We start from the raw sequence: 26,364 nt of genomic DNA, 5'->3' as shown, positions 1-26,364 counted from the left end.
AAGAGCTGTCAGGCTTTTCTGCAGCAGACTCATTACACCCTCCCGTCGACACTGAATGGGCCAGTGAGGGATTTAAGGCCCGTTTAAATGTCACATTCTCCATTTTTGTCGTCGAGCCAAGCCTGCTGCTTGGTCAGATGAGCCCTGGTGGGAGAGACTGTGTTGTCATCCCATATCCCTTTTTGTTTTCTTGTGGAAAACCACATTCCTAAATCCCAGAGGAGGAAGCCTCCTCTCTTTCTTTCTTCATCTTGAGTTTCCGTGCCTTTCATTCTCTTTTTTTCTCTCTCTCGCTACGTCGCCACAGTCTCGGTTGCTAAAAACAAGCCGGTCGTCGGCTTGAGTCACTCTGGCCGTCTTCCCTCAGGCTCCTCTCTTTCTGGCACTGATGTCATCAAGCTGCGCCACGAAGACACCGTCAGAGCAGGAAAAAGCTGGGAGTCTCCCTCTTTCCATTCACAGGATCCACAGACATCAGCATAAAGAGTGGCGGACTGAAGTCTGCTCGCAGTGTTTTGTGGTTAATGGAAAAAAGCTGAGACATCAGCCTGCCGTTGCAGACACCTTTAAGTCGAAGTACACACAAGAAAAATCGATGTATTAAGTATTTAAGAACAACAGGCTTGTGCAACAAACCATCGCTGTTGCTTATTTCATCGTGACTCATTTATGGTAATTCATCCACATTTTATCATCTCTCCCTGAACAAAGGCAGCAGACATGAGTAACGAGATAAACTAACCCTGCAAGAGGAATGTGGGCATGGATTTTATTGTTGAAAGGTTAATTTTATGTGTGACAGGCTCCTCTAGCTAGTCCTGATCTCTTTATGGTCCTGGATTTGGTCTGGTGCGCTCGGCCTTGCCGACTGGAATAATGGCTGACGAGATGAAGGGGAAAGATGTCGGTGTGGGTGAACTCAATACCCTCTGCCTCCCGCTGTTGTTCTCAACAATGAGCAGGTCCTGTCGGCGTGTGTAATTTAGCTTATTTAGCCTCAGCGGCTTTGGTATTAGACAGCCGATCAGCAGCTTATTATTTGATTACAGTGCTGGTTTATTTATGACTTTGGAACAAGGGGAGAGGAAGCAAGAGGTGGCCCAAGGGAGACCAAGAAGCCGGATAAGGAGCAAGGCAGTGAGTGAAGTTAGCTGGCTAACGGCTTGATACTTGATCAGCAGGCAGGGATGAATATTTCACTGGTCACAAGGCTGACGCGCTCCAGCAATAACACCTATCTCTCAGTGTGTGTCTGTCTCTGAGTGTGTGTATGCCCATGCCAGCGTACGTGCATGATATTCATCTTGTTTTGTTTGTGTGAGAGTATGTTTTTTTGCCTTGTTCTCTTGTTCCGCCGCGCCGAGTCTCTGTTTATGTCTGCTGCCGCCGCTGAATAATTTACAGGGATGTTGAATTAGAGAAGAATCTGACGGCGCCTGAAGAAGGTGTTGAGTGGAAAGAGGCAGGAATTTGACAGACTGAATCATTTAAAACGTGGGCAGCTGATTCACAAAGCACTGCTCAGCCGACGGAGTTTCTTTCGCACTGCAGATACTGAGGCTCTGCAGCTTGCTGTGTCTCCAGGTAGCCGTCCATCAGTGAAGACTCAGAGCAGAAGAACAAAAACCTTTTGTGTCCCTACCAATATCCGGTTACTGAGAGGCCCCACAATCATACACCACCACTGGCTGAGAGCTGATAATGCAAATGCTCTTCTTGCTGCACCTGTGACTTTATTTTATTTAGGGACCAATCTGAGCTGCTGAAATAAAACTCAAAAAGACTGACCGACATGTGACGGGCATTGTTTTTGGAAATATAACTCATGTTTTACAGTCTCCAGAAGTGTATGATTCAACTTTTTACTCTCATTCCTGTATTCAAAAAGCAAACAAAAAGCGAAAAAATCAAAATCCTTAAGCTGAAATACACATCAAATTGGCACCCAAGTACCGTCATCCTTCCAGATTCTGTCCCAGTTGTCTGCTGAAACACCAGTTTGCACGACGCACCGCGCCTCCTTCACCTAAAAATAATCATTATTACAGTTCGTTGCCAAAAATCAGGCATTGCATTGCCGCTGATGTCGAAGAACCCGGCGCATCAGCGCAGTGAAGAACTAAAGCTTCAGTTCCCTGACGTGATGTTACGGCTGTGACAATCAGGTCACTCTGTCAGGAGGAGTGTGTGTTAGTTGTGAAACTCTGAGCTTTGATCTGGCCCTATTTACAGACACACACATGCTTTAACTGTGAGAGATTAGCTCAGTAACAAGATTAGGCCTACCTGTACTGTGCGTGTGTGTGTTTAAAAGGAAGTGAGTCTGCTTTTTTTTTTAACATTACGACCAACTAGTGTAGCTCTAGTTCGACTCGAGCTTCTTTTTTGCTGCATCGTTGCATGACCACAAAGCACCATGGCTGTTTTCTTCAGCTCAAACATGTGAAAACCAGGAGGACGGTGGGTATCCTGCATCTCTTCATGTCTCGGGATCAAGACCGTGTGGCTCTCGACAGCTAGAGAATGTGAAATCAATAATGTCGCTCTTTCAGGAGATTCCATTGCGGAGATGTGCAAGTCAATAAACCATTTAGGATTTGGCCACTCTGCTAACTATTAACCGATAATCAAACTGTGGGAGGGCAGAAAACACTTAGGTCACGGACGCTGAGGTGTGTGTGTTCAAGTTTATTTATTTAAGAGAAAGTACAAATAGACAAAACACACAGAATCACTACAGAGAACTAAAACATGCACAGCATTCCTCCGAGACGGTGAGGTCATAAATCCATATCGGCTCACGCCTCTTAATTGAAGGTGACCGTCGACGCCTTATCGAGAAGTTTGAGTACACTTTGCCCTTTGCTGTTGACACGCATGTTATTTCCGGCATGGATCTCACAAAGTAGTTATTCTGAATGCCAATATATGATGTAGTGTCAGTCCTTTGAAGGCCTTTTCCTCGTCGCTCGCTGTACAACCCTGTCCGCTGTGCTTAAATCCTTTTATTGCAGCTCACTGTATCTTTTAAGTTTTTTCATTATTGTCCACCAGGCGTAACCTGGGAGGGATAATGCATTTGGACAGTGTGTGTGTGTGTGTGTGTGTGTGTGAGTGTGAGTGTGAGTGTGTGCGTGCAAGCGTGCATGGACAGAGCTGTTTGAAGTTTATGACTTGGTTTTAAGGGTCAGGTTAGAGTGAGGTCTAGGTTATGGTCAGGGCTGCTTTTAATGGCTGGTTGATGCCAAGTTTCAGCAACCAGTCTTCATTCAGCCTGCCTCGTTCAGCCTGCCTCGACTCCACCCGTGCTCCACCTCTTTGCCCATTTCTGGATTATTCTGCAGTTTGGTGGAGTCAAACACTGTCAAGATGGTGTTGGCCTTCACCACTGTCACTGAGCTTCACAATGGCTCTTCAGCAACCTCTGGGTGACATCAGGGTGACTATATCCATGTCTGTCTATAGCTTCTGCACACACACAAACACACACACGCACTATGAGAAAACTCAAGCAAGTGACCGACAAATGCTTCATTTGGGGTCTTGTTTCCACAGGGGACAACGCTTGTGACCGCCGTGTTGGCGGATTCATTTGTCGCCATTTTCACGTTGAAGTTGACATTTGCAACTTCATATCGTCTCCCCCCTCGTTCCACTTCTGTCATGCACAACATGCGGAACACACAACCTGCCCTGCACACACACTCTGTTCCCCGCCCTCACGCCCCCGGACACACCTGGTGGAGATCACTCTTCTGCTTCAAACTCCTGATCACCTGTGGTTAACACACCTGACCCCCCTTATCATTATCAGATTAAACCGTAACTATGGAGACAAACCAAACCGGTAAACATTGTTTTGTAAACTCAGGTGTCACTTAATCTAATATTTTATTTCCATTGGTTTCTTTGAGTGAGTTGTCTCATTGTCTTCTTTTTGGGTGTGCTGTTAAGAGGATGTGAGTTTTGTTCTTACATATGATTCATTCTGAAGTTAAAGGTTTTAGCTTTTTTTTTTTCTCTTTGGAAACAATAATGCCTGATATTCATGACAAACTATTTTTAAAAATGTGCGTGTGTGTGTTGCATTGGAAAGGCACCCCTCTGTTCTTGTCCAACACACAAAGCCTAACAGTTGGGGTTTTGTTTGGCCGTCCTGTCACTTTGCCAACAGCCTGTTTCTATAAATATTCCCACGCTCAGAGCTGCGCCTCTCGTCTCTGTCTCACAGGTTCGCTAAGAACCTGTCGCCGGACAAAATCAACCTGAGCACGCTGAAGGGCGAGGGCCAGCTGACCAACCTGGAGCTGGATGAGGAGGTCCTCCAGAGCCTGCTGGACTTGCCCACCTGGCTGGCCATCAACCGCGTGTGCTGCAACAAGGCTGCCATCAGGGTGAGGGACTCTGTCACATGCTGAATTTGTCAGTTTTCATGGAGCAGTTTGACATTTTGGGACATTATGCTCATTCTCTTTCTGGTGGAGAGTTACATGAGATTGCTAGGCCTCTCCACACAGTACAGTACAGTACAGTACACTACAGTAATTATGAAGTAGCAGGTAGATTAGCTTAGCATTATTTGAAAAATATGCGCAACGACCACCAAACTCCTCTCATCCATGCGGGGGAATTATTTGGCCGATGTCTCTCGGAGGTCGCGCAAGTCTATAGTATAGTAGTCTATAGTATAATATATAGTATATATATTAACTGTACTATTGCATATTACTATCAGCTGGATATAAGCGACATTGTATTCATGACTGTCTTTGACCCTCGTACAAAATATCTGATGTAAATCAGGTTGTTACATTTGATCAATAGAAAAACTTCAGCGTACAAACGACATGCTGTGGTTTTACAGGTGGTTATGTGCCCGACTATTTCTTGGCCAGATACAGTAACCGCCTTCAGTGGCTGCCTGCCATTTGCTTACAGTCAAGACATAGTCTGGCACGTTACTCTCTGTAAAACAACAAATTGTTGGTTTTACGCTTTGGAGATGCAGGTGGTGGATTTTGTTGCTTCAGACAGGCTAGCCGTTTCCAGTCTTAGTGTTAAGCTAAGCTCACAGGCAGCCGCATATAGCTTCATTTAACAGAAATACAGGAATGTTGAAACCAGTTAAAACCAAAGTACAGATTTATTATACTGAATATTTAAAGCTATACACAAATGAACAGAAACAAAAAAACATAAATCTCCTCTGTACAGACAACCTGATACTCAAATGAACACACAAGCTAGGCACCGATTATCATCCATCTTGAAAGACTCTTTGCACTGCACACACACTCTGCTGGAGCTGTCTGAGGCCCCTGATGTGGTCGTGGTCACCAGCAGAGTGTCGTGCTCAGGAGCACACTCTGACACACCCTGGAAACGGTGAATGGAGCTGCGTAATTTTCTTCGTGACTGGACTTTATTCAGACCAAGGTCCACTTTCCACCCTCTCTTTTCCTCCTCCACCCCTGGTTTTTCTCTCTGCTCCGTCACATCTGTCTTTGAATCCCCATGTTGTTACTCACTACACTTTGATGTCTTGTTTGCTGTGTCATCGACTGTGTGTGTAACACTAGTGCGGTGTTGCAACTATAAAACCCACATTGTTGACAATAAGTGTGTGTGGAGCATCATATTTCTCAGTGAACAGCATTGTGCTACCGCCTTCCTCCAGCTAACTGTGTGTTACACTGTTTACTGTTAAACTGGTAAAAAAAAAGAAGAACACAGATCCGTATCTCACTTCCTCTCTTGTAAGATCCCCATCTCTTTTTTGTGTCTTCCTGTTTCAGGGGAACTAAACCCAACACTCTCACATCGCCATTTAACACAAATTTAAGTAAATTAAAGTTGATAAAGTTGTTGTTATTGATTACTAATAAATAGACTGATTTTAAGCTGTAATAAATGTTTCAGCTTTGATGACTTAAAGTGACAGGCCTGAGTTAGCACCCCCTACTGGCACATCCTGGCATTTCTGTGACGGAGAATCAAGGCTAATAAAACGTGTCTCCAATTCAATAAGAGCTGCAAAGGCTGAGCATTTTCTGCCGTCTTGATTTATGGCTTCTCAAAGAACGAGTCGCTGCGTGGAAAAAAACAGCATGTGAACATAAGCATTTAATCTCTTTTGCTATATAATTTGACGCAGGCTTGAATCAGGAGGCTGCATGTTGAGGATTAATGGAGCTCTGGAGCTGAATGGAGCAATCTGCCACTCAGTCTAGACTCATTGATTTCTTTTTCTTCCTTCATCTCTGAGCTACCTCGCCTGCAGTTTGGGCTTGATTTAATTCTGAGTCGCGCAGCTTCGTTTCATCTGATTTGTACGTCCCACTGGCTGGTAATTCAGCATTTTGAGAGGACTGAAAGGCCGAGTGCTTGCTATGAGGACCAGAGTACTGTAAGGCTGAAAAGCTAAGCTGCTGTGTCTGCTTTCCTTCACAGATACCATGGACGAAGTTGAAGACTCATCCAATCTCTTTGGTACGTTTCACCCACTGCACCTGACATCCATTAAAAACTCAATTTTTACCTTGTTTCTTGCACTAAAATGATGTATGAATAAGGATGAATGAATGATATACAAACAAACTCCTCTTTAAAAACCTTCCTTCACGTGTAGTGTCTCCCCATAAATTATTGAATCTTCTTGTGCCACACATGAACAAAAGAAATTCAAATTGTTTAGTATTTTGCAAAGTTAAGACAGATTAACCACCTGTGCGCCTGCAGAAACGTATCCTCAATCACGTGTTAAGTGACGCAGTTCATCACAAGGTGACGAGCAGGAAACCGCCGAAGGTGTTGCAGTAATTGCTGTCATTATAGACGTGCTCTGTTTGCATAGAGCTCCACAAACATGCTGTCTCCAGCCTCCAGCTGCACCACCGCCACGCTGGTCGCACTGTCGTTGATATCATCGCCCACGGTGTCCCAGGTGGACACCACCTCTGGCTGTGTGACATCAGTGGCACCACCGACTTGGGCTGTACTGAGTTGTCGTTGCACGTGTTGTACCTGAAAGCTCCTCTGGAGTTCCTCAGCTTGGCTTTTGCAGGACTCTGAATTGGCTTCGAATGTGGCCATTTTCCGCATCACGGCGGCAAGGTTTTGGTTTTGCATGTTCTGTGTACATGTCATGGCTGCCAGCTTCTCCCTCATGGCTGCCACCTTGCTGAGCAGGGCGCAGGTGTCAGGCTGACAGACTGCCAGGCTGGTCCCGGTCCCCAGGTAGCTGTAATTCCCAGCACACAGGCTGCCTGAAACCAACAACAACAGGAGGAAGATACGCTTCATTTTACATTCATCTATAAAACCTGGAAGCGACATGTGGTCCACAGTCCTCAAATATACTTCTAGCACCTTGTGTTTCTCATGTTTCTCAATCTGCATCTGTAGAACACAATGGTATCACTCCATCAACAACAGCTATGTGGGAAAAGCGGGAGAGCATAGGATAACATGGCTGTAAACTGTCAGAGAGGCTACTGCCTGAAGGGAATCTGCACAGCGATGAAAGGCTTGTTGGGTTAAGACTTGTATTAATTTTACAATAGAGACAGCAATTCAGAGTTTCAAGGTGTTTTGTCTTAGATGACGAGCTGCTTCTTGTGTGTACATGAAAAATATGTTGGCGACTTCCACGTCTCCCGTGGCTAAGGGCTAAGCATGCTGCAACAACCCCATTCAGCAGTACTGCAAAGTTTGCAAAACTTTTTCAGTCTAACGTTGTAATAAGCTGACAGACAGGCTTTTCTTCCAATGAGGAGAAACAGTAGAATGAGGCACAAAGTAAATAGTTTGATGGAAACGGCTGATGCGGCCTGACAGGATTCCTGTGAGTGTGTAAAAGGCGCTACAGCTAAAGGGGTGACAAAGATGTGAATCAGCCAATGACACAATCAGAAGACATGGGTCGTGCGTTGTGAAGTTAAGCTCATGACTTGCTTGCAGACCCTGGATAAAGTGGAGATGGAGATGAGTACCTGTGATGAGCCCCGCCCCCCCAATGGCCCGTCTCCCATAGCAACAGCATCAGGACAAAGGTGAGCGCTGCAGTTGTTATTTTTTCTCTCTCTCTGCTTGGATTGAAATAAATTGGTTCGCACAAGTTTGAAACACTTGAACAAAAATATCACACACACACACACACACACGCACAAACACACACACAGGCCAAAATTAACACCTGAAAAGCACCAAATGTGGGTAGATTTTCCATTTGGCAAGTGAAATCTTGTTACTGAACGTGCAATAAGAGTCGCAAGTAGCAAGCCAGTGGGAGTAACTCATCACTCTGACTAGTATTTAAATATTTTCATTATCAGATGATGTGCTTAATGTGGGTGCTTAAGCGTAGTGTGACCGCTTCCTGCTGCAGCCTCCAGACTGTGGTCAGCTGACTTCAGGCCTAACCCCCCCTGTTACCCCCCATCTGGGAAGCAAAACACAGGAACCTAGTACTGAGGAGCTGCAGCATTGATTCATGGGCAAACTGTAACCAACACTGTACATTTACTCCCACTAGACCGCTTCACTGCTAACATTTCCACCATTTCCACACCTGTCTGCTCCGAGTAAAGCCACCATCGCTCTCTCGCTCAACCACACACTCGATACACACACTACACACTGCCCTGTTCCTTAAAGGAGCCATGCTACTGTCATAACAATAGGCTATAGGCAGAAATGGGTATCATTGTCCAGAACACTGTTGTCACTGTGCTGTGTGTTGCTCTAGATAATTTGGTTATTGTGCTCCATACAGACTAGTAATAACATATAGTATAACATGTCTGTCCACTCTTGTCCACCTGTCCGTCTCCAGTGAATATGGCTTTGCAGAGAAGGTGGTAGAGGGGATGTCGCTGTCCATCAACTCCATCGTCATCCGGATCAGTGCCAAGGCCTTTAACGCCTCCTTTGAGCTCTCCCAGCTGCAGGTCTACAGCGTCAACACCAGCTGGAGCATCAGTGACCTGCGATTCACTCGCATCCAAGACCCTCAGAGGGGAGAGGTCAGTGTTTCTTTCTTTCTTTTATTCAAAGGACTACAAAGATGTCACGTCAGCCATGGTTTCTTATTGTACTACTGCGTCCGTTTGGTCCAGATCCTGACGTTCAAGGAGATCAGCTGGCAGATGATCCGCATCGAGGCTGACGCCATCCAGAGCGCTGAGCATGAGATGTTGAGCGCGCCCATTCGCCTCATCACCAACCAATCCAAGATCAGAGTCACTCTGAAGAGACGGGTCAGCCACACGTACACACACGCACACACACACACACACACACACACACACACACACACACACACACACTTAGATCCTCTGAATAGATTGATCTGAACACTGCTAATGTCTTTTTTGCACATGTGGAAATGTAATGTAATGAAGCATTAAGTGCACAAAGACTTTTTTGTAAAGGTAATTAAGCCCATTTGTTTCTTTAGGCTTTTACAGGACTGCTGAATAAAGCGGTTATCACCAAACACAAACTTTTTAACTCTCCCACATATGCTGCCAGTGCAGTTAAAGTTCACATTGTAAAAAGGGATTTTCTTGGGCGTTTACCTGATAAAGAATATGTCATGTGTGCTTAAAGTATTCAGAGTCATGAAAAAGCAGCACTGTAGAGTACAGTTCCAGTGAATTTAGTTGATCCCTACCGGTTATAAACGGAGACCTCACACTATAAGAGAATTTCCCTCTGAGTGTCACGTTACATTAACAGAGCTCTCAGGCTACCTCCACCTGCATAATGCATGTTTTTGCCAACCGGCTCTACCTGATGCAGATTAAGGACTGTAACGTGGTGGCCTCCAAGCTGATTCTCATCCTGGACGACCTGCTCTGGGTGCTGACAGACTCGCAGCTCAAAGCCATGGTGCAGTACGCCAAGTCTCTCAGCGAGGCCATGGAGAAGTCTGCACAGCAGAGGAAGAGCATGGCCACGGAAGACCAGGTGCACGCATGACCGCCTCGCACAGACATCCGCAAATACAGTGACTTCGTCCACACAGAGAGGACAAAGTTCTCTTTATTTTCTCACTCTGTACATTTGGTTTATCTCCCTCTTTCTGTCTCCTTTGCTCTTTTCACTTTTTTTAACGTGTCCCCCTCCCTCTCCCTGTCCATGCCCTAATTCCACCCTGTGGATAAGCCACGTCATGGTCTGATAGTTTGTCCTTGCGTCCCTGGAAATCATGTCTGCCCTTGTCGGTCATTCCCCTGATGCCATATGGCGTCTGTCTGCCAGCAGCATCTTGGTCTCTCTCTGCTGCTGTCAGTGTCTTTCAGTCTGTCCCATTTATTGCTTCAACACTTACACTCACAAAATGTACATTGATCTCCCACACAAATTCACACCCATCCTCATCCCACGAAACATACAGTGGTCCATGTGTTTTTGGTAGTTTGGTGTGACGCGCCATCTGCTGGAAGAATTGAGTATTGCATGACCACCAGCAACAATATTACCAGACTAAATAAATCTTCCAAAAAAAAATCAAAATCAAGATCTTCATCACTAATCATGGTGTCTGCACCTTTTCGCGTGCGTGCGTCCGTGTTCACCAGGTGTCATCAGCGCCCCCCTCAGCCCAGCAGGTGCGCACCCAGCAGGCGTCCACAGCAGCTGACCAGAGTGCAACCATGGCCAAGCTGTTCAGTGCCTACGACGTCTGTGAGACGTCCCACCACCTCCAGATCACACACCTCGACCTGCACATATGTGACGACATCCATGCTAAGGACAAAGGTAACGTAGACGCAGATCTTTTTTTTTTTTCCTTGTTTTTATTCATGTTACATTGCCACCTCAAAAAAAGCTTAAATTGTTTTCTGTCTTTCTTCCCTCTGTGCAGTCATCAACAAGAGGATAACAGGTGGAGCCATGCAGCTTTCCTTTAGCACCATCACTTTGGACTACTATCCTTTCCACAGAGCAGGTATGAATCCTGCAATGATAAAACAGCAACTTGTCATGAAGTTTATGCAACTTATATACTACTATGCAAAACTTGCATCCTTACTATAAACCCACTGCAGTCTGCTAGTGTTACTGCTGTTTTATCAGCAATCAGACTGTTTTAGAGCTGCAGATTGGATGGCGTCTCATAACTTCTATGCAGATTGGAAGACAGGGAACTGAGATGGTGGTGTTTTCTCTTAAATCTTGAATTTCCCTGTCTTTTAAAACAAAAATAATACAAAACCAAGTAGGAAGAACTCAAGTATAAAAATGAAAGTGTGCAATTAAAAAAAAAGCATACAGCATCTTGTTTAAGCAGAACCAGAACCAAAACAAGTCATGGACCAATTTTCCTCCTCTCCAACCGTCTCCAGGTGACAGTTGTGTCCACTGGATGCACTACAGCGAGGCCACCAAGACCAGAGAGGGCTGGGCACGGAGTCTGCTCGATGAGTTCAAGTCCAACGTGGAGATGTTAAAGAGCGCCGTTCGAGACCAGCAAGGCCCGGCCCCCGCGCACAGTTCCCCGCCTCTCGGTAACCACGCGCGCTAGCTGTAATTCGGCTTGTTCAGGGTGTTTTTATGTTTTTGTTGTATCTCCCTGCACACGCACACAGCACATCACCATTTCTGTCCTCCAGTGTCCCTTCGGGACGATGTGTATGGGCCTCTAGGAAGTCAGGAGAGAGCAGGAGGAGTAGGGCTTAGGGAGGCAGATGGAGGACTCCTAGAGTGGAGCTCACAGACACAGCCTCCGGCCCAGTGCTGCTGGTGTCTAGAGCCAGGTACCGCGGTGTGTGTGCGCACAGCTTTGTGCGGTGATACACACCTTTTGCAAGACTCAGAGGTTTCTCATTGGAGAACTGAGTGGCCGCTGTGTTTGTCTCCCTCTTTGTCTTTGTGTTTTCATTCTTGTATCCTCTTTCTCTACCTGTCCGTCTCTTTCCTTTTCCACAGGTAAGATTAACACCTCTTCCAGCGCCGCCTTCAGTCCTCCTCCCACTCAAAGCCCCAAGACCCAGCTCATGTCCAGCTCTGTTGTTCTCAGGATGGCTGACTTCAGCATCTACCAGGTCCCTGACAAACACACTCAGGCTTACAAGCCTGCATATATGGGAACACTGAGACTCTATAGAGCTGCACTACTAACTTTTAATAACAGTGTCTGCATCTTATTGTGTATCGCAGGTGTCAACAGCAGATCAGCGTCGCTCCAGCCCCAAGGCCATGATCTCCTGCAATAAGAAGTCCTTGTACCTTCCCCCAGAGATGCCAGCCATTCATGTGGAGTTCACAGAGTACTACTTCCCTGATGGAAAAGACTACCCCAGTAAGACTCCTTCGTTTTAACACAGCGTCTAATTTAAAAACGTTAATCTTCTTTTAGTGGGTTGTGAGCTGTGTAGGTAGCTGTGTTTCTGCACCTGGCCCACTGTTCTGGCAGGGACTTTGTGTCTCTCACCTCCCATCTGGGTCTGCTCAGCCCTTTCGTTCAGCTGCAGTGAAGTCATTGACCGCCGTGTGGCTGAGAGGACATTGATTTTCCGAAGTACGCTCAGCACTATTAATGAGGAATCACTCAATTAATTCATGTTATGGATTCCTCACAAATTCCCTCCATTAGGAAACATTATACAAACAATTGGAGGCTTTTCTTTTTTTGTAATGAATTTTCATGGTCTATTTTTGACAAGTTTTCAAAATGACCGCAAAATTTCCCCCTTCCTCCCACTCCTCTAGTCCCATGTCCTAACCTGTACGTCCAGCTCAACGCCCTCCAGCTGGTTCTGGATCCTCGCAGCCTGGTGTGGATCAACCTTTTCGCCCTTGACCTCAGGCAGAGTCTGGAGCAGTTCATGGAGATCTACAAGCTCAGCGACTCGCAGAAACCCGACGAGCACGTCGACATCAAGGTTGACGGACTCATGCTGAAGGTACGCTGGAACGCAGGAAGATGGACACGTGACCTTTGTGTGTATTCTCTGGTATTTATGTGGTTTTGTGATCCTTCTCTTCATTAGCTGGTGATTCCCACCGATCAGGACGCCTCCTGCCCCGCTGATCTGCCTCGCTCCATCTCAGTGCAGACCTCAGAAATGGTGGCCACGAACACGCGGCACCCGGCTAACTGCACGCGCTCCCACCTCGAGGCCCTGCTGCAAGCATTTGAGGAGGAGCCCTACTTCTCTCCCACTTTCTCCTCATTCCCTCGCTCCTCCTCCTCCTTACCCCTCCTCCATTCAGTCTTCCAGCGTCACGCTCACGAACAAGACACCAGGCTGCACGACATCTACCGGGGCCTGGTGGTGCCGACGATGGGCACAGACGCCCTCAAAATGCCGGCCGCCACGGACTTCTGGGCTTTGCACTTTGCTCAGTTCTGGGTGGACTATGAAGGCACCCGCGGAGGCAAAGGGCGGCCACAGCCCTTTGTGGACTCCTTCCCCCTCACCGTGTGGGCGTGTCAGCCTGCGAAGATTGTGCAGCACCAGGAGAGGCTCAGAGGTGCTGCTGGGTCAGGTTTGTCCAGGAGCACGTCTGGAGAGGCTGTCGCACGTCTGCAGAGGAAGCGATTACTAAAGGAGTATTACAGTACCGACAGCGCACAGACGTCATCTCAGAGCAACAATGCAACACTGCCACCCAGTAACGGACTCCACAAACCCCTCTCATTGGACAGTCTGCCTTCCTCCTCTTCTTTGTCACCGTCAAGTAAAGATACAGCTGTGCATGTGTTGGTGCAGGTGCAGAAGCATTTAAGTGCTCAGGTATGATTTTTTTTTTCTTTTTATCCTTAGAATTTTCAGAAAGCTGGACTGTTAATTACTCTGTCGCTGGTGAATGTTTAAATTGGGGGCGACTGTAGACACAAAGCAACACTGTGATGATGGATCAGTGTTCTGTCTGTTCATTTGTGAGTCATGCGTGATGTTTTGGCTATTGCTCATCAGATCTTTGATTTAACTTTTGGAAGTGATGCAGCGCACCACAAGGGAGGAGAAATCTTGTGAAGGATGACAATTGTATTTCTGCCTTTAGTGCTGAAATTAAAATAACGATTGATATTTGAAAAAAATGTTTGTCATTTATTGAATATGGCAAACATTAGACGAAGATAGTAGATATGTGACAGGTTTGACCTGCTGGTGGTGCTTGAGTGAAAGTCAAAGGATTATCATTAGAACTGGTTATTTGCAGTAGAAGTTGCTTTATTCTGTTCATTTGGAATCTTTATTCATCACAAATAACCCACTGAGTCAGTAATTCATCACCATACGGTGTAATACCCACTTTGGTCTGTGTGTGTTCAGGTGAGCCACCGGCAGTACGTGTTTCTGATGCATCTTCAGCGCAGCATCAAAGCCCTGCAGCAGACGCTACAGCAGGACCTGGAGGACATGGGCTCCAAGAAAGACCGCAAGGATCCTTCTCAGCCTCCTGCAGACCACCAGCCCTTCACTGTCTGCCTGGGCCTCCTGCTGAAAAGTGCAGAGGTGTCCCTGCTCCTGAAGCCCGTCCCCCAGCCTGAGGGTTCGAGATCTCCTCTGGGGTCCGAGCTGTCCCCCTCAGAGAGCCGAGGAACTCTGGAGCCCGGGAGCGATGCAGGAGACGGGGCAGAGAAGGGCAGTGAAGGAGCTGGATCTGGGTCTGAAGGAGGAGCAGCCAAGGCGGCATGCACTGTAGACCAGCTGTTGTGTGGCGAAAGCTCAGAGGGTGGAGCCATGCACGGCCCCCTCCCTCTCGCCCCCACCTCGTCTTCAACCCCTCGTCCCGACTCAAACCACAAAGCCTCACTGGAGGAGAGGACTTCATCTAAGAACTCTGGGAGGTGGAATTCAGATGAAGTGGGCGAGGCAGTAGTGGATGGGTTGGCTGGGAGTGAAGAAGTGGGAGCTGGACTGGACCCTAAAACCCAGATGAGCGACCCCCTGTCTGACCCCCTCAGCAGCAAAGACTGGAGCGACAAAGACTCGGCTGCAGCCAACAAGATGCCTCAGTCAGTATCCAGGTATTCACGTTATCACTCAGAAACAGAAGCGCGGTTCGTTTAGTCAGTGCCGTACACAAGGTCACAGCAGCGTTTGTTTTGCTTTCAGCACATTTCAGGCTGATTTATTTTCCTTCTCTTTAATCAAAAAGTCACGAAAAGTCAAAAAGTATCGTCGAATATCCTTGACATGTTCTCAGAGCTCAAACAAATATGAAGTGTTTTTGCCAATAGAGCCCTTTAAATCTTCGCACTGGTCCTTTAATTTTCTATTATTGACTGTTTGGGCTCTGCTGTTTATGGCGTTTCTTATAATTTCTGACAATTTGTAGACTAAACAAATAACCATTTAGCAACAGATGGGTCGATGAGTTTCAGCCCTGCAACGATCACATCCAAGTAATCATGTGTTTGATTGGATAAGTGACTCCTTCATGTGCTTCACCACCGATCATGAATCTGATGAATGAGTCTTTTGTCTCTCTAATTCTATCTGTCTGTTCCTGAACACAAGAGCTGTGCGTTGACCTCTCATTTGAGACTGCTCGTCAGCGTCCTGTCCTCTGACATTTTCAACGTTGGTCGGCCTCGAGCTGCCGTGTCTTTCTGTCTTTCTGTGTCCTCACCCACCGTCCGTCCGCTCATCGTAGTCTTGTCATTTCTTAACTCGTTCACTTCCTTTCTTGCCTCTTGACCTTTGCTTTGACCCATGCGAGGTGTGTGTCTGTGTGCGTGCGTGCGTGTGTGCATTTCTTTTCTCTCTACCAAGGAAAGGAAGTTTGTCTGTGGTTTCTGATCTCCTCAGCTCCTCAAACTCCAGCAGATCCACCTCCCTTTATTCCATGTCCAACATGTAAGGCACTGGATCTGTGACTAGCTGTGTTAAGAAGTGTGTGTTTACGTACCGTGTGTGTGAGTGCGTCTTTGTTCTTGTGATCCTCGAATCAGAAATCAGTGCAGATGTGTGTATGTGAATCTCCTATTGGCATGCATTTGCATGAGTGCATGACACGCTGATCCTTGTCTGTGTGTGATGTCCGTGTGTGTTAAATCAGTCTGTTTTTCCTGTGTTTGGTCTTCACCTGTTGACCAGTGGTTGATGATAGTGATGAAAAACGAAGCTCCTTCTCTGTGATAATTTGTTTTCCTTACTTTTTGTTTTCCCCAGCCTTGTGTTCTCAGTCTTCTGGCAGCCGCTTTGATTTTTGTCCGTCGTGAGTTTTCTTTAGATCATGTCTGGCACTTGGGAAGACAGCACACTTGGTTCTTACATGACCTTAAACAACACCACACAAAGGAGGGAAGAGATATTTAATTCATGACTCCACAAGGAAGCCCTGTCAGCTCTCTGTGAGCGCAGCGGTCTCGGCTCAGTGTCGGCATAAGAACAAAATTTTGATATGATCAGATACGGTGAAATAAAAGCACCGGGCCTGTTTGTTCTCCTCTGTCCTCCTCTCTTTGTATCAGTCAGTCATACATCGATGGCATGCATGGACGGTGTTGTGCGAGCAGATTTCAAACAGATATGATTTCAGTGATCTGTCTGTCACACACTCGTCCCCCCTGTGACTCCACGTCTTGTGTGTCGTAGTGGCCGTTTGATGCGGGACCGCTCCCAGTCCAGTTTCTCAGTGTCCTACAAGAACATGAAGAAGAGTCCATCCCTGCAGTCGCTGGACAACATCTCCATAGACAGCTACTTGATGGAGGACGGAGACCCATACAGTCTGCTGGAGAGAGGTGGAGCAAACGTTAATGCATTCTTACACCCAAATGTACAGTGATAGCTTTATTTATGGATTTAAGTTGTGTTATTGATTGTGTCCAGCCCACAAGGAAGGGAGTGTTGGAACATTATCAGACAAGAACATCATGTTCTCTGTACAAACAAAGGATTTTTCCTCTGGAAGCATCAAGAATGTTTTAAGAATATGATTACTGCACATGCACCGGTAGGAAACTGAATGGACCAGAAGGTGGCAGCATTGTTCTGATATGTCATTAATGTACAGCGTTGCAGGGGAAGCTTCTTTACTCTTAAATGTCTTGAAGCCTGGCAGTGTATAAAAGTCACATGTGTGCCTCATCCATATGAGAAATATTTGTGTGTCTGTATTTGCGGTACAGATGACGTGTCCATCTCAGGCTTCAAGGACGCCATCAGCGAGCAGAGTGCCACTGAGAGCGCCACCGAGGCAGTGATTGGTCAGGAGCAGGAGGGAGGCGTGTCCCCAGACACTGTCAGCGCTACCTCTCAGAGCACCGACGATCCCACCAAAGATATAGTGAGATACTGGAACTTTGAGAAGTTTGGATATAAGATAAACTCTGGACTTATGACTTAAAGAATGGTGATACTGTCCTAGAACGTAGTGTGTAGAAACCCTTTCATATGACCCTGACCATAATGTTCTTGACCGCTCTCTGGTCTCTCTTCCAGGTGTCGGTGCTGGTGCTGAAGGTGCAGTCGGTGTGTGTTGGCATGGAGGTGGTGGGCGAGAGCACGGTCGTGGCTCTGGAGGTGGGCCAGGTCACACCCAGCCAGCTGGGCAACGTCAGCCTCAGACAGTACCTCAGCAACCGCAGCCTGGGTAAGAAGACGCCTGCATACATGTGTTACTGTGACAAATGTCCTGCGTTTTCTTTGTGCTCTAATATGATGCATTACACTTATAACGTATAACGATGCATAACACTTAAATAAATTAATGAGAAAAGGTAAAGGAAAAGAGGACTTTACCCTTTTCTGTAAAGCAAAAATGTTGCCCGAAGCAGTAAAGATGATTCCAGAGCCTGGAAGTAGTACAGGGCTCCCACAGCTCCTTAAAAAGTTTTAAGGGTCTTAAAGAAAATCAGGGATATTAAGGCCATAAATTGTCCCTAATTAACTGTTGAGATGTTTCTTTTAAGGCATTAAACAATGAGAGACTACTGATGTTGGCATCTGGCTTCATGTCACCTTTTCTTTGTTGTCAGTCGTGTTTGCTAGCTAGCTAACGAGCTCAAGATGAGCCAGGATGTGGAGATGCAAGTTTAATGACACATGGTTGGAGGATGTTTCAGAGGTGGTTGGCATCAGCAGAAAGCAAAGCAAGGTGTAATTTACCCTGAAAGGCTTTCACATTAGGGACTGAGGGGGTACGAGCTGTTGAATCCTGCATGAAAATGCACCCATGCTACGCTGTGGCACCTAGCGGGGCTATGCTAATGCCTGCGCTGTTTGCACGTAGCACACCAGGTACTTCCTCTGACTCCCTCGCAACTTCTCAGTCGGGATTGAACTAAAAAAAACACAAAGGGCTGAGGAGCCCCACACAGCGAGCAGGCAGCATTCATTTAAGACCAATGATGACGAATGTTAGGACTCCATAAATAGCCTGGATCTGAAATTATATTTGTTGAGGTCTTCAAAAGCACTGAAGTTGAGAAACTGTGCAAGAATCCTGTGGCGACGTCCTCCATGCAACAAGACGCAAAGCAGCTCATGGACGTGCTGCACATTCGTACTTGTATGTGTCTGATGCTCCTAATTACACCAAACTGCCATGTGAAGATTGTGAAAGTTGAGAAACAAAGATGAATCACGGTATCTCGAGCCACAATTTGGCACAGCGCTGGAGTGAAGACCAAGCTGCTCCAGTTTTTAAATTGTGAGCTGGTTGATTACATAAACCAAATCCACCGAAATAGACTTCTGTTGAAGTCGACAGCAGCCTCATTCTTAGGTTCAGACTCATGCTGAAGATGAAAGCGAAGGGGCATTTGTCAAGATTTAAGCACACAAGTAGGGCAGATATGAAACAAGAAGGAGCAGCCAGGAAATGACTGCACTGTGTGTGTGCGTGCGTGCGTGCGTGCGTGCGTGCGTGCGTGCGTGCGTGCGTGCGTGCGTGCGTGCGTGCGTGCGTGCGTGCGTGTGTGCGTGTGTGGATTTAGACTAAAGCCGGCCACGTAACAAACTTTCCTTTTTTCTTTTGTGGATTATTGTCAGATTATCTTTTGTGGTATTTTGCCTTATTTGAAAGCAGAGTATTTTATATTTTGTATTTTGCATTTGTATTTTGCTCGTCCACACAAGACACACAGATGGAGAGACGGGCAGCAACATCAGGATGTTCTGTTTCACGAGCAACGGGAGCAGGAAGCTGGTAGACAGTGAAGATGTAACACAGAAAACAAACTGCCAGCGATGCTCACAGCTGATGAATAGTTTCAGTCAGTTTTCATGCAGAAACTCCAAACATTGATGGATCCAGGTTCTCAATGTGAGAGTTAATCGTTTGGGTTTTGGTGTCTTAAAGCGAGACATTAAGTGATAGATAATGGTTAGTGGCAGCCCTCGTCTGAATCCAATCCTAGAGTAGGTTGATCTTTATTTCAATTGTCCACGCACACACATTTACACGCTAACACAGCCAGACCTTCCTTTTTATTTACCTTGCCATAACTCCCCACAGGTATGGTGTGTTCAGTACCAATACCTGCTCAAAGCAGCCAAGGTAACTGCTGTGTGTTAATTCACCATCTGTAACTTAGCATGCATGCTTGCCTCAGCGTGTCTATTTTCCACCTGTGTGTGTGTGTGTGCGTGCGTGTGCGCGCGTGTGTGCGCGCGTGCGTGCGTTTTCTTCCAGTTTGTCTTTTGTCAAATCTCATTTCCAGACTCGGGATGTTTGCTCGACGGCATGCGCTGCAGATGCAGACGCGCGCTGCAATGCAAGTGGTCGCATGACGCGTGTGTTTGACAGCTAATTTTGCAGCGGCAGTGTGTGTTTATGGTGACATTGAGATTGCTTTCCTCCTGTGTGTGTGTGTGTGTGTGTGTGTGTGTGTGTGGGGGGCACTTCAGAGAGGTTAAATTTGACAGTAATGGAGTGAGTGGTCCTATTATTTGCAACATTAGGCCCAGATACTGAAACGTGTGTGTTCGCGTGTGTGTGTGCGCACGTGTGTGTGTCAGCCGGATTCAAATTAGCTGCAACTGTTTGTGCAGACTGGTGTTAACCCCTAATCTTCCCATTCTCTGCCTAATTTGCCCTCTCCCTGTCTCCCCCCTCCTCCCTCATCTCTCCACTGCAGCAGACTTTGCAGTTTCAGTCCAGTGATTCAGGCAATGAGAGAAACGCCAGCTTTACCCCTCGCTACCTCTCCGCCTCCTCCTATCTCACAAGAGCAATCCCTCCTCCTCCTCCTCCTCCTCCTCCTCCTCCTCCTCCTCCTCCTCCTCCTCCTCCTCCTCGTCCTTCTCCCGCTCTTTTTACTCCCTCCTCCTCCACCTTTCCTCCTCACTCTTCCCTCGAGCTCCTACTCCATCTTCCTACTAATCCTCTGTCATTTAACCCCCCCCACCTTTTCTTCCCTTCATCCCCCTCCCTCTCTAGGCCATCTTTTCTCTTCCATCCCCGTCTTATCACAGTCACTCAGTCCTTGGCTGCTGGCTGCCTCCCTCTCTTTCCCTTCCTCTCTCCTCACCCACTTCCATCTCCTCTTCCTCCCTCTGTCTGTTTGCTGCGACCTTAGCCGCCCAGGATTGAGAGAATATGTCATTTTATTGGAGAAAAGCTGACAGCCTCGTGCGTTTGTGTGCGTGTGGATGTTTTGAATTTGCTCTGTGGTATTAACCCTCTCTTGACATTCCTCAGAGAGCATTAGCAGAGAGACGTGACGCTCTTCTCGCCGTCGTAATGATAATTTGTCTCCAAGTGGCCATTCCCATGCCTTGCTTAGTGTTTCTCGTGGTGTCTCTCGCCTGTTAAGAACTTTTGCCTGTGTCTGCTTGCCAGCTGAGTTTGTGTGTAAAGTTTGTGAAAAAGGAGGTTTTGATCACCTCGGCTTTCATCAGTTTGTCTTCTTCCTCTCTGTCCTCACCTTTTCTCCCCCTTTACCTCTTTTCCCCAATAAACAGGGAGTCGAATCATCGCATTTCATGCGACTGAGAGTCAAATTCAGGTCATTCAGGGGGGAAACTCTTAATATAGAGACAGAACATCAAATCTTTCACAGTTTTCAGCACCCTGGAGTTTTGGTTTTGTAGAGTGTCTGATTCCCGAAACGGAGACGAACTCATTCGATGGGTAGAATTTCACTTTGAGTCCTCGATGTTAGGTGGGAGTTTCCACTGAAGCCTCTAATCCCTAGTCCTCAGAAATAATTAAACATCACCGCAGCGAAGAGCCGGTGGGATTGAAGAAAATCTCAAGTCTCCTTCAGCCCACCTTTTTCTTGATTCCTTCCAGTTCCTCTTTTTTCAGCTCACTTTGCTTTTTTTCCTCTTTGTTTCCAACTCTCCCTCTCTCTGTCTCTCTCTCTCTCTCTCTCTCCCTCTCCCTCCCTCCCTTCCTCCCTCCCTCCCTCTCTCTCTTTCCTCTTTCTCATAGTCTCTGTCTTCTCCTTCATCCCGCCTCTGACTTCACCCTCATTTAAACCTGACCTTAACATGCACCCCTTTTTTTAGAGTGAGAAATGACATAAAGTCAGTGTTGTAATGCATCTTTGAAGTCAAAAACGTCCTTAGCTTCCACACTGTGATGCAGACTATAGATGCGAGAGAGACGAGGAAATCCTTCAAACTCGACTTTATATGATGGGTGATACCAACGGATAACATGAACGCGGCATTCGAACCTGAAGAAAGTATTTTCCGTTTCACAGCCTGTGATCCACACAGGATAGAAGTGGATTAGACAAAAAAAGGAGCTTACTGTCAGATTCAAAGTATGTAAATGGAAGTAATTGGTAACAGACGGAGAAATCCTTTTTCACATTGGGTGTATTTTAATGTCAGGTCTGAGTGTGTCTCAGCTGAATCATCTCTACGTGCCTTACACAGACGTGACGCTGCAGCTAAAGCTAATGCTAACCGCAGCCTCCGTCTCCTCCCTCGCAGCCAGCGGCGACGTCAGCTCCGCCTCCGCCGGCGGCCTCCACAGCCCGGAGGTGCGGGCTCGCCTGGAGAGCGGACCCTGCGCCGCCGCTCACTCCCCGCTGGCCGAGCGCAACGGCTTCCTGCAGCTGCGCCTCCACGGGTACCAAGCCAGCTTCATGATGTCCACGCTGCGCAACCTGGCCCTCTTCCTGGAGGACGACTCGGCCCCGCAGGTGCTGCCCATGGAGATCAGCGTCAGGGACACTCACGTCAACTTAAAGGTGAGACTCCCCGACGTTGAAGTATATTTATATCTAATGATTCCAGCTGCTTTTTGTTTTACCCTCAGGTTATTGTTGCACAACTACTGTTTACTTGCAAGACTCCAGCAGGATATTTGTCCTAGTTTCTCCGACCACGTCACACTAATAGACCCCATAACTCACCGCCACACAGTGCAGCCGCTCCTGTAACCAAGTTAAATATTTTGAACCGTGGCCTAATTGGACTTTGGATTTGAGCTGAATGTTAAATGACATAGAAAGGCCTTTCTGCCTTCGCTCTATGGTTCCTTCACGGGTGAGTAGATTTGCTGTGGAACCGATGTGGAAACCTGGATGAGGTTAATTTATCCTGCGCACACACACACACTGAACACACACTCTCCCCTCAGGACGACGGCCCCCGGGACAATCCCTCCGACTCGGAGTCGTCGCCGATCACCCTGCACGTGGACAGCCTCATCATACACAGAGGAGACGACGGCTCCTTCTCTATAGGAGGTGACGAGCCCGCACACACACACACACACACACACACGCTCTGATCTGCCAGAGATTTCCACCTCCTCTGAAGCGCTGATTCACTGCAGTTATATAACACGTCCTATTAAACGCTTTCAAGTCCGCTCTCGGTGCATCCACGCCTCCTGATTCTCCTCTGCTGCCTCTGATTCTCCTCACAGTGGACACGGCAGCGGAGGCCAAACCCAGCGGCCTGAGCGCGGTCCCCGAGGTCGTGGGCGCCATCTGCAGAGTACCAAAGGCTACGCAGACCCAAGCCCCGCCCACCAGCCCCCCTCCATCCATGAAAGAAAAGGTGAGATGTGTACTGCGTGGGGGGTAAATGGGAGTAGAAGTACACAAACATCACCTGCAGACCATCTTGAAGGCGAAGACTTGAGGGAACGGCACGTATCCACACATATTTTTCTCTTCTTGTGTTTTCCTCCTACAAACATAAACTGTTGGACAAAGGAGACATTTCTCTCTTGCTGATCGTTCTGGATGGAGTGCCAAAATTTGGGTTTTTAAGCTATTCCAGTTCCCCGCTTGGCTTCCATTTCATGTACAGTGGGAGTGATATTTATCAATTTATGCAAAATGCAAGTATCTCATTTTGGGATGGAGCGCTGAACGAGAAGAGTTGCATAACGACCAGCGAGTCCTCCGAGCTAAACAGCAAAGCAGGTTGTTTGTCGTTCTATTTTTAAAAAAAACAGCAATTCACGCTGACCTCCTTCCTAATGAGGTTTAACAACATCACACCTCTGCCTCTGAGAGACGCCCAGTCACATGACCACAAGAAGCCTCAGATCGGCGAACGAACACGGGTCTGACAAAGTGTTTTAACACACCGCACATGCTGTAGTTTGTTTAGGACTGCAGATCAGGACTGTCACAAATAAGACGAGGTGGCAAATTATTGTTTTATTATTTATTATTTGATTTATTATTTGATTCACGAGCTTGTGGAACTTGAAGTGTTGCTATTGATTCTGGAAAATGTTTTATGAAACATGATTTTATTGTTTTGCTTTAGTTTTTTTATGCTGCCTAAACGAGCCAAACACACACTCTGACGCCGCCCCCGTGGCCCCCCCGTCTGTTTACAGATGCTGATGGAGGAAAACGAATGTCTGAAAGTGGAGCTGTCCCGAGCCAAGATGGCGCTGGCTGAGGCCCAGATGGAGAAGGACTCGCTGCTGCACCGCATGAAGACCCTCAAAGTCAACACCAGCTAGAGCCGGCTGCTCTCGTCACGCCCGGCCTGTCTGCGGTCATAGGAAGGTCGAGGGTCAGCAACATTATCAAAGGCAACGTCAACAAGTAAAGGAAAAAAGGGGATTTCTTGACTAAACCTGCTCCTTTATGCGCTTTATTGTTGAGTGAGCCACCATGTGACTTTAGACTTCAACATAATTCCTTCATAAAGCAATGCAGAGTCTGCGGAGACTCAAAAATACTCGTTTTTACACGCTTGTCGTCTCTTTTTTGTTCTCCACTTTGGACCGTGGAGGCTCGTTACACTTGGAGAAAGTTGGAAAGGGAGAAATGACATTAAGTGGGACTAAATGTGTGTGTGTGTTTGTGTGTGTGTGTGTGTGTGTGTGAGGATGAAGATCTATATCCATGGTTGTGCCTACACGAAACCCTTCCCACACTATTCCTGTTGTGTAAGTTAAAAATAAGGATCATTCAGTCGTGTAGGTATGAAGGAATCCTGAATGTTGAACCTTCAGACGAATGTTTTTGCACTGCGCTCGGTCTAAACCTGTAATTTAGTGCTTTCATATTCAGAGGGGACGAGACAAATCACTCTCTCGCTCGCCCTCGCCGTGTGTACAGTGTATATTGTAGAAGAATGTGAACACACAACTATTTTCTTCAGAACTTTGAATGGTTATGCAGTGTTTCACTTGAATGTGTGTGTGTTTGTCTCAGCCAGAACAAGCATTTCATTACAAGTAGAGGAGAAATTTCTATCAGGTCCATGGCTTTGTCAGCAAAATACCCCACAAATAATGTCTGTAATCCCCCCCCCCCACCTCCTATTTTTCTATGTGTAAATAGCTGATTACCATGTGCAGCACTTTTAAAACTGAGGCTCTGTAAATACAACAGTTTGAAGTGTGAGAGAACAAGAGCTAAGCCGACAAGTGGAGAGAGCGATTAGGAAAGTATCTCACCCCTTCAAACACGAGGAGGAATATAAAGGCACACTGAAGCTGCCTGACTGTGTGCGTGCGTGTGTGTCTTTATGTAAATTTCTAATCCGCCATGTGTAATTTTTTCATGAATAAGTGTCGAACATATCTGCTGCTGTTCCATGCTTCACGCCTGTGTGACGACTCCGGGGGAAATCCCTGAATAGATGTTAAAAATGACTAAAAGCGACTGACTTTTCGAACAGCACATGCTTTGGCAACACAGCACAAAAGACTATAAAAGGACAGTTTGAACCTCGGTTCTACCTTAACAGTCAAAATGGATTCAGATACTGTCTTGCCCGGTACTCCAGCTCAGCCCAGTTCATTTCAGTTACTGTCTTAAAAAAAATGTTCCTGTAAAAGACGTGAAACGCAAGCGGAGCGTCATGACTTGAAATGTCAGCGATGGGATTTTAACACGATTGTATGTGAAGAGTTTTGTTTTTCATCTGCGTTAATTCATCACAGCCCTCCTCCTCCTCCCGTCTCTGGGACGCTCTGAAACCCGGTGGAGGAAGAAAAAGACACAAAGTAATAAGTAGTATTTTGTCTGTCAAAGCTGCTGAAATACTGATGAAAATAAAAGAGGTTATCCAGTTTAAAAGGTTTCATGTTTGTATGTCTGCTTTTTTTTCCTCTTTATCCGATAGACCATGGCCCTCCTCCTGCGCGGTGCCGGACATCAAAGCTACGATTAAATGTTTAGTTGAACGAGAGAAAATTTATTAGCAACTGTTTTGATAATCAATAATTTTGTCATTATTTTCATTTAAACGTCAAATTTTTAGTTTGATTTTAATTAAACAAGTTGCTTCTTTGGAGAACAATGTTTGAAAACTTTGTCAAAAACTTTGGTTTTATAGACAAACATGTTTATATCAGGTTCATCTTAGAGTTTATCTATTCATTAATTATGTAGTATTTGAATTTTTGAGTTTATTTTATGTTTATGCAACATATCCAGCGTGTAGGATTTGGATTTTGTGGGATCTGTTGGCAGGAAACTCGCATAATTTTCACAGTTTGTTTTCATTGGTGTATAATCACCCGAAAGGATGAGGAGCAGGTCCTCTTCCACAGAGTCCGCCACGTTGCACTGCCATGTTTCTACAGTAGCCCAGAATGAACAAATCTTTTTGTGTGTTTTTTTTTTAAGCCACTGCAGCGGAGGGTTAGGTGGTTGCAGTCTATAACATCACCACTAGATGCCACTAAATCCTACACACTGATCCTTTCAGTTAGTTATTATGTACAGTATTATTTGTATTAAGTTAGCAAAAAATCAGTGGCTGCGTTATGCTAGTAGCAGTTAATGTAGCATCGCGCTGCTAGCCTCAATCAAAGATGAGGGGTGGGCTACAGCGGTCTGATAAAATCACTTCTAACTCCACATCTCCAGATTTTTTCAGGGCCAGCTGATGCTGCCTCAGATGACATCACTTGAGGCTATTCAGATATCATTGTCTTTTACCCGTCCTTGGTTTTGCACAGCTACCTTTGGCATTAAAAGAGCTTTATTATAGAACTACTTCCACATTCAGA

General features: G+C 46.5%; 1 protein-coding gene across 6 annotated transcripts in view; it reads left to right on the top strand.

Moving 5' to 3' along the window:
• The window catches only part of bltp3b (bridge-like lipid transfer protein family member 3B), a 31,557-nt gene extending 6,126 nt beyond the window's left edge, over positions 1–25,431 (top strand). Inside the window, exons 2-24 of one of the 6 annotated variants that reach the window (XM_070991798.1) lie at positions 4,232–4,394; positions 6,451–6,489; positions 7,960–8,051; positions 8,834–9,023; positions 9,117–9,257; positions 9,802–9,969; positions 10,584–10,764; positions 10,871–10,954; positions 11,352–11,513; positions 11,935–12,050; positions 12,166–12,307; positions 12,718–12,911; positions 12,999–13,745; positions 14,289–14,974; positions 15,735–15,818; positions 16,560–16,708; positions 17,096–17,253; positions 17,409–17,559; positions 19,426–19,467; positions 21,855–22,114; positions 22,507–22,615; positions 22,798–22,931; positions 23,728–25,431. In XM_070991798.1, coding sequence (XP_070847899.1) covers positions 4,232–4,394; positions 6,451–6,489; positions 7,960–8,051; positions 8,834–9,023; positions 9,117–9,257; positions 9,802–9,969; positions 10,584–10,764; positions 10,871–10,954; positions 11,352–11,513; positions 11,935–12,050; positions 12,166–12,307; positions 12,718–12,911; positions 12,999–13,745; positions 14,289–14,974; positions 15,735–15,818; positions 16,560–16,708; positions 17,096–17,253; positions 17,409–17,559; positions 19,426–19,467; positions 21,855–22,114; positions 22,507–22,615; positions 22,798–22,931; positions 23,728–23,856 — 4,321 coding nt within the window. In that variant the 3' untranslated portion in view covers positions 23,857–25,431. Of the gene's footprint in view, positions 1–4,231; positions 4,395–6,450; positions 6,490–7,959; positions 8,052–8,833; positions 9,024–9,116; positions 9,258–9,801; positions 9,970–10,583; positions 10,765–10,870; positions 10,955–11,351; positions 11,514–11,934; positions 12,051–12,165; positions 12,308–12,717; positions 12,912–12,998; positions 13,746–14,288; positions 14,987–15,734; positions 15,819–16,559; positions 16,709–17,095; positions 17,254–17,408; positions 17,560–19,425; positions 19,468–21,854; positions 22,115–22,506; positions 22,616–22,797; positions 22,932–23,727 lie in introns of all 6 variants that reach the window. The other 5 variants (XM_070991797.1, XM_070991801.1, XM_070991800.1 and 2 more) reach the window with 5 other exon arrangements.
• Positions 25,432–26,364: the final 933 nt, after the last annotated feature.

The sequence above is a fragment of the Chaetodon trifascialis genome, chromosome 22 (assembly GCF_039877785.1).
Source record: "Chaetodon trifascialis isolate fChaTrf1 chromosome 22, fChaTrf1.hap1, whole genome shotgun sequence".
Taxonomy (NCBI): domain Eukaryota; kingdom Metazoa; phylum Chordata; class Actinopteri; order Chaetodontiformes; family Chaetodontidae; genus Chaetodon; species Chaetodon trifascialis.
This window is presented reverse-complemented; position numbering and strand designations above follow the sequence as displayed.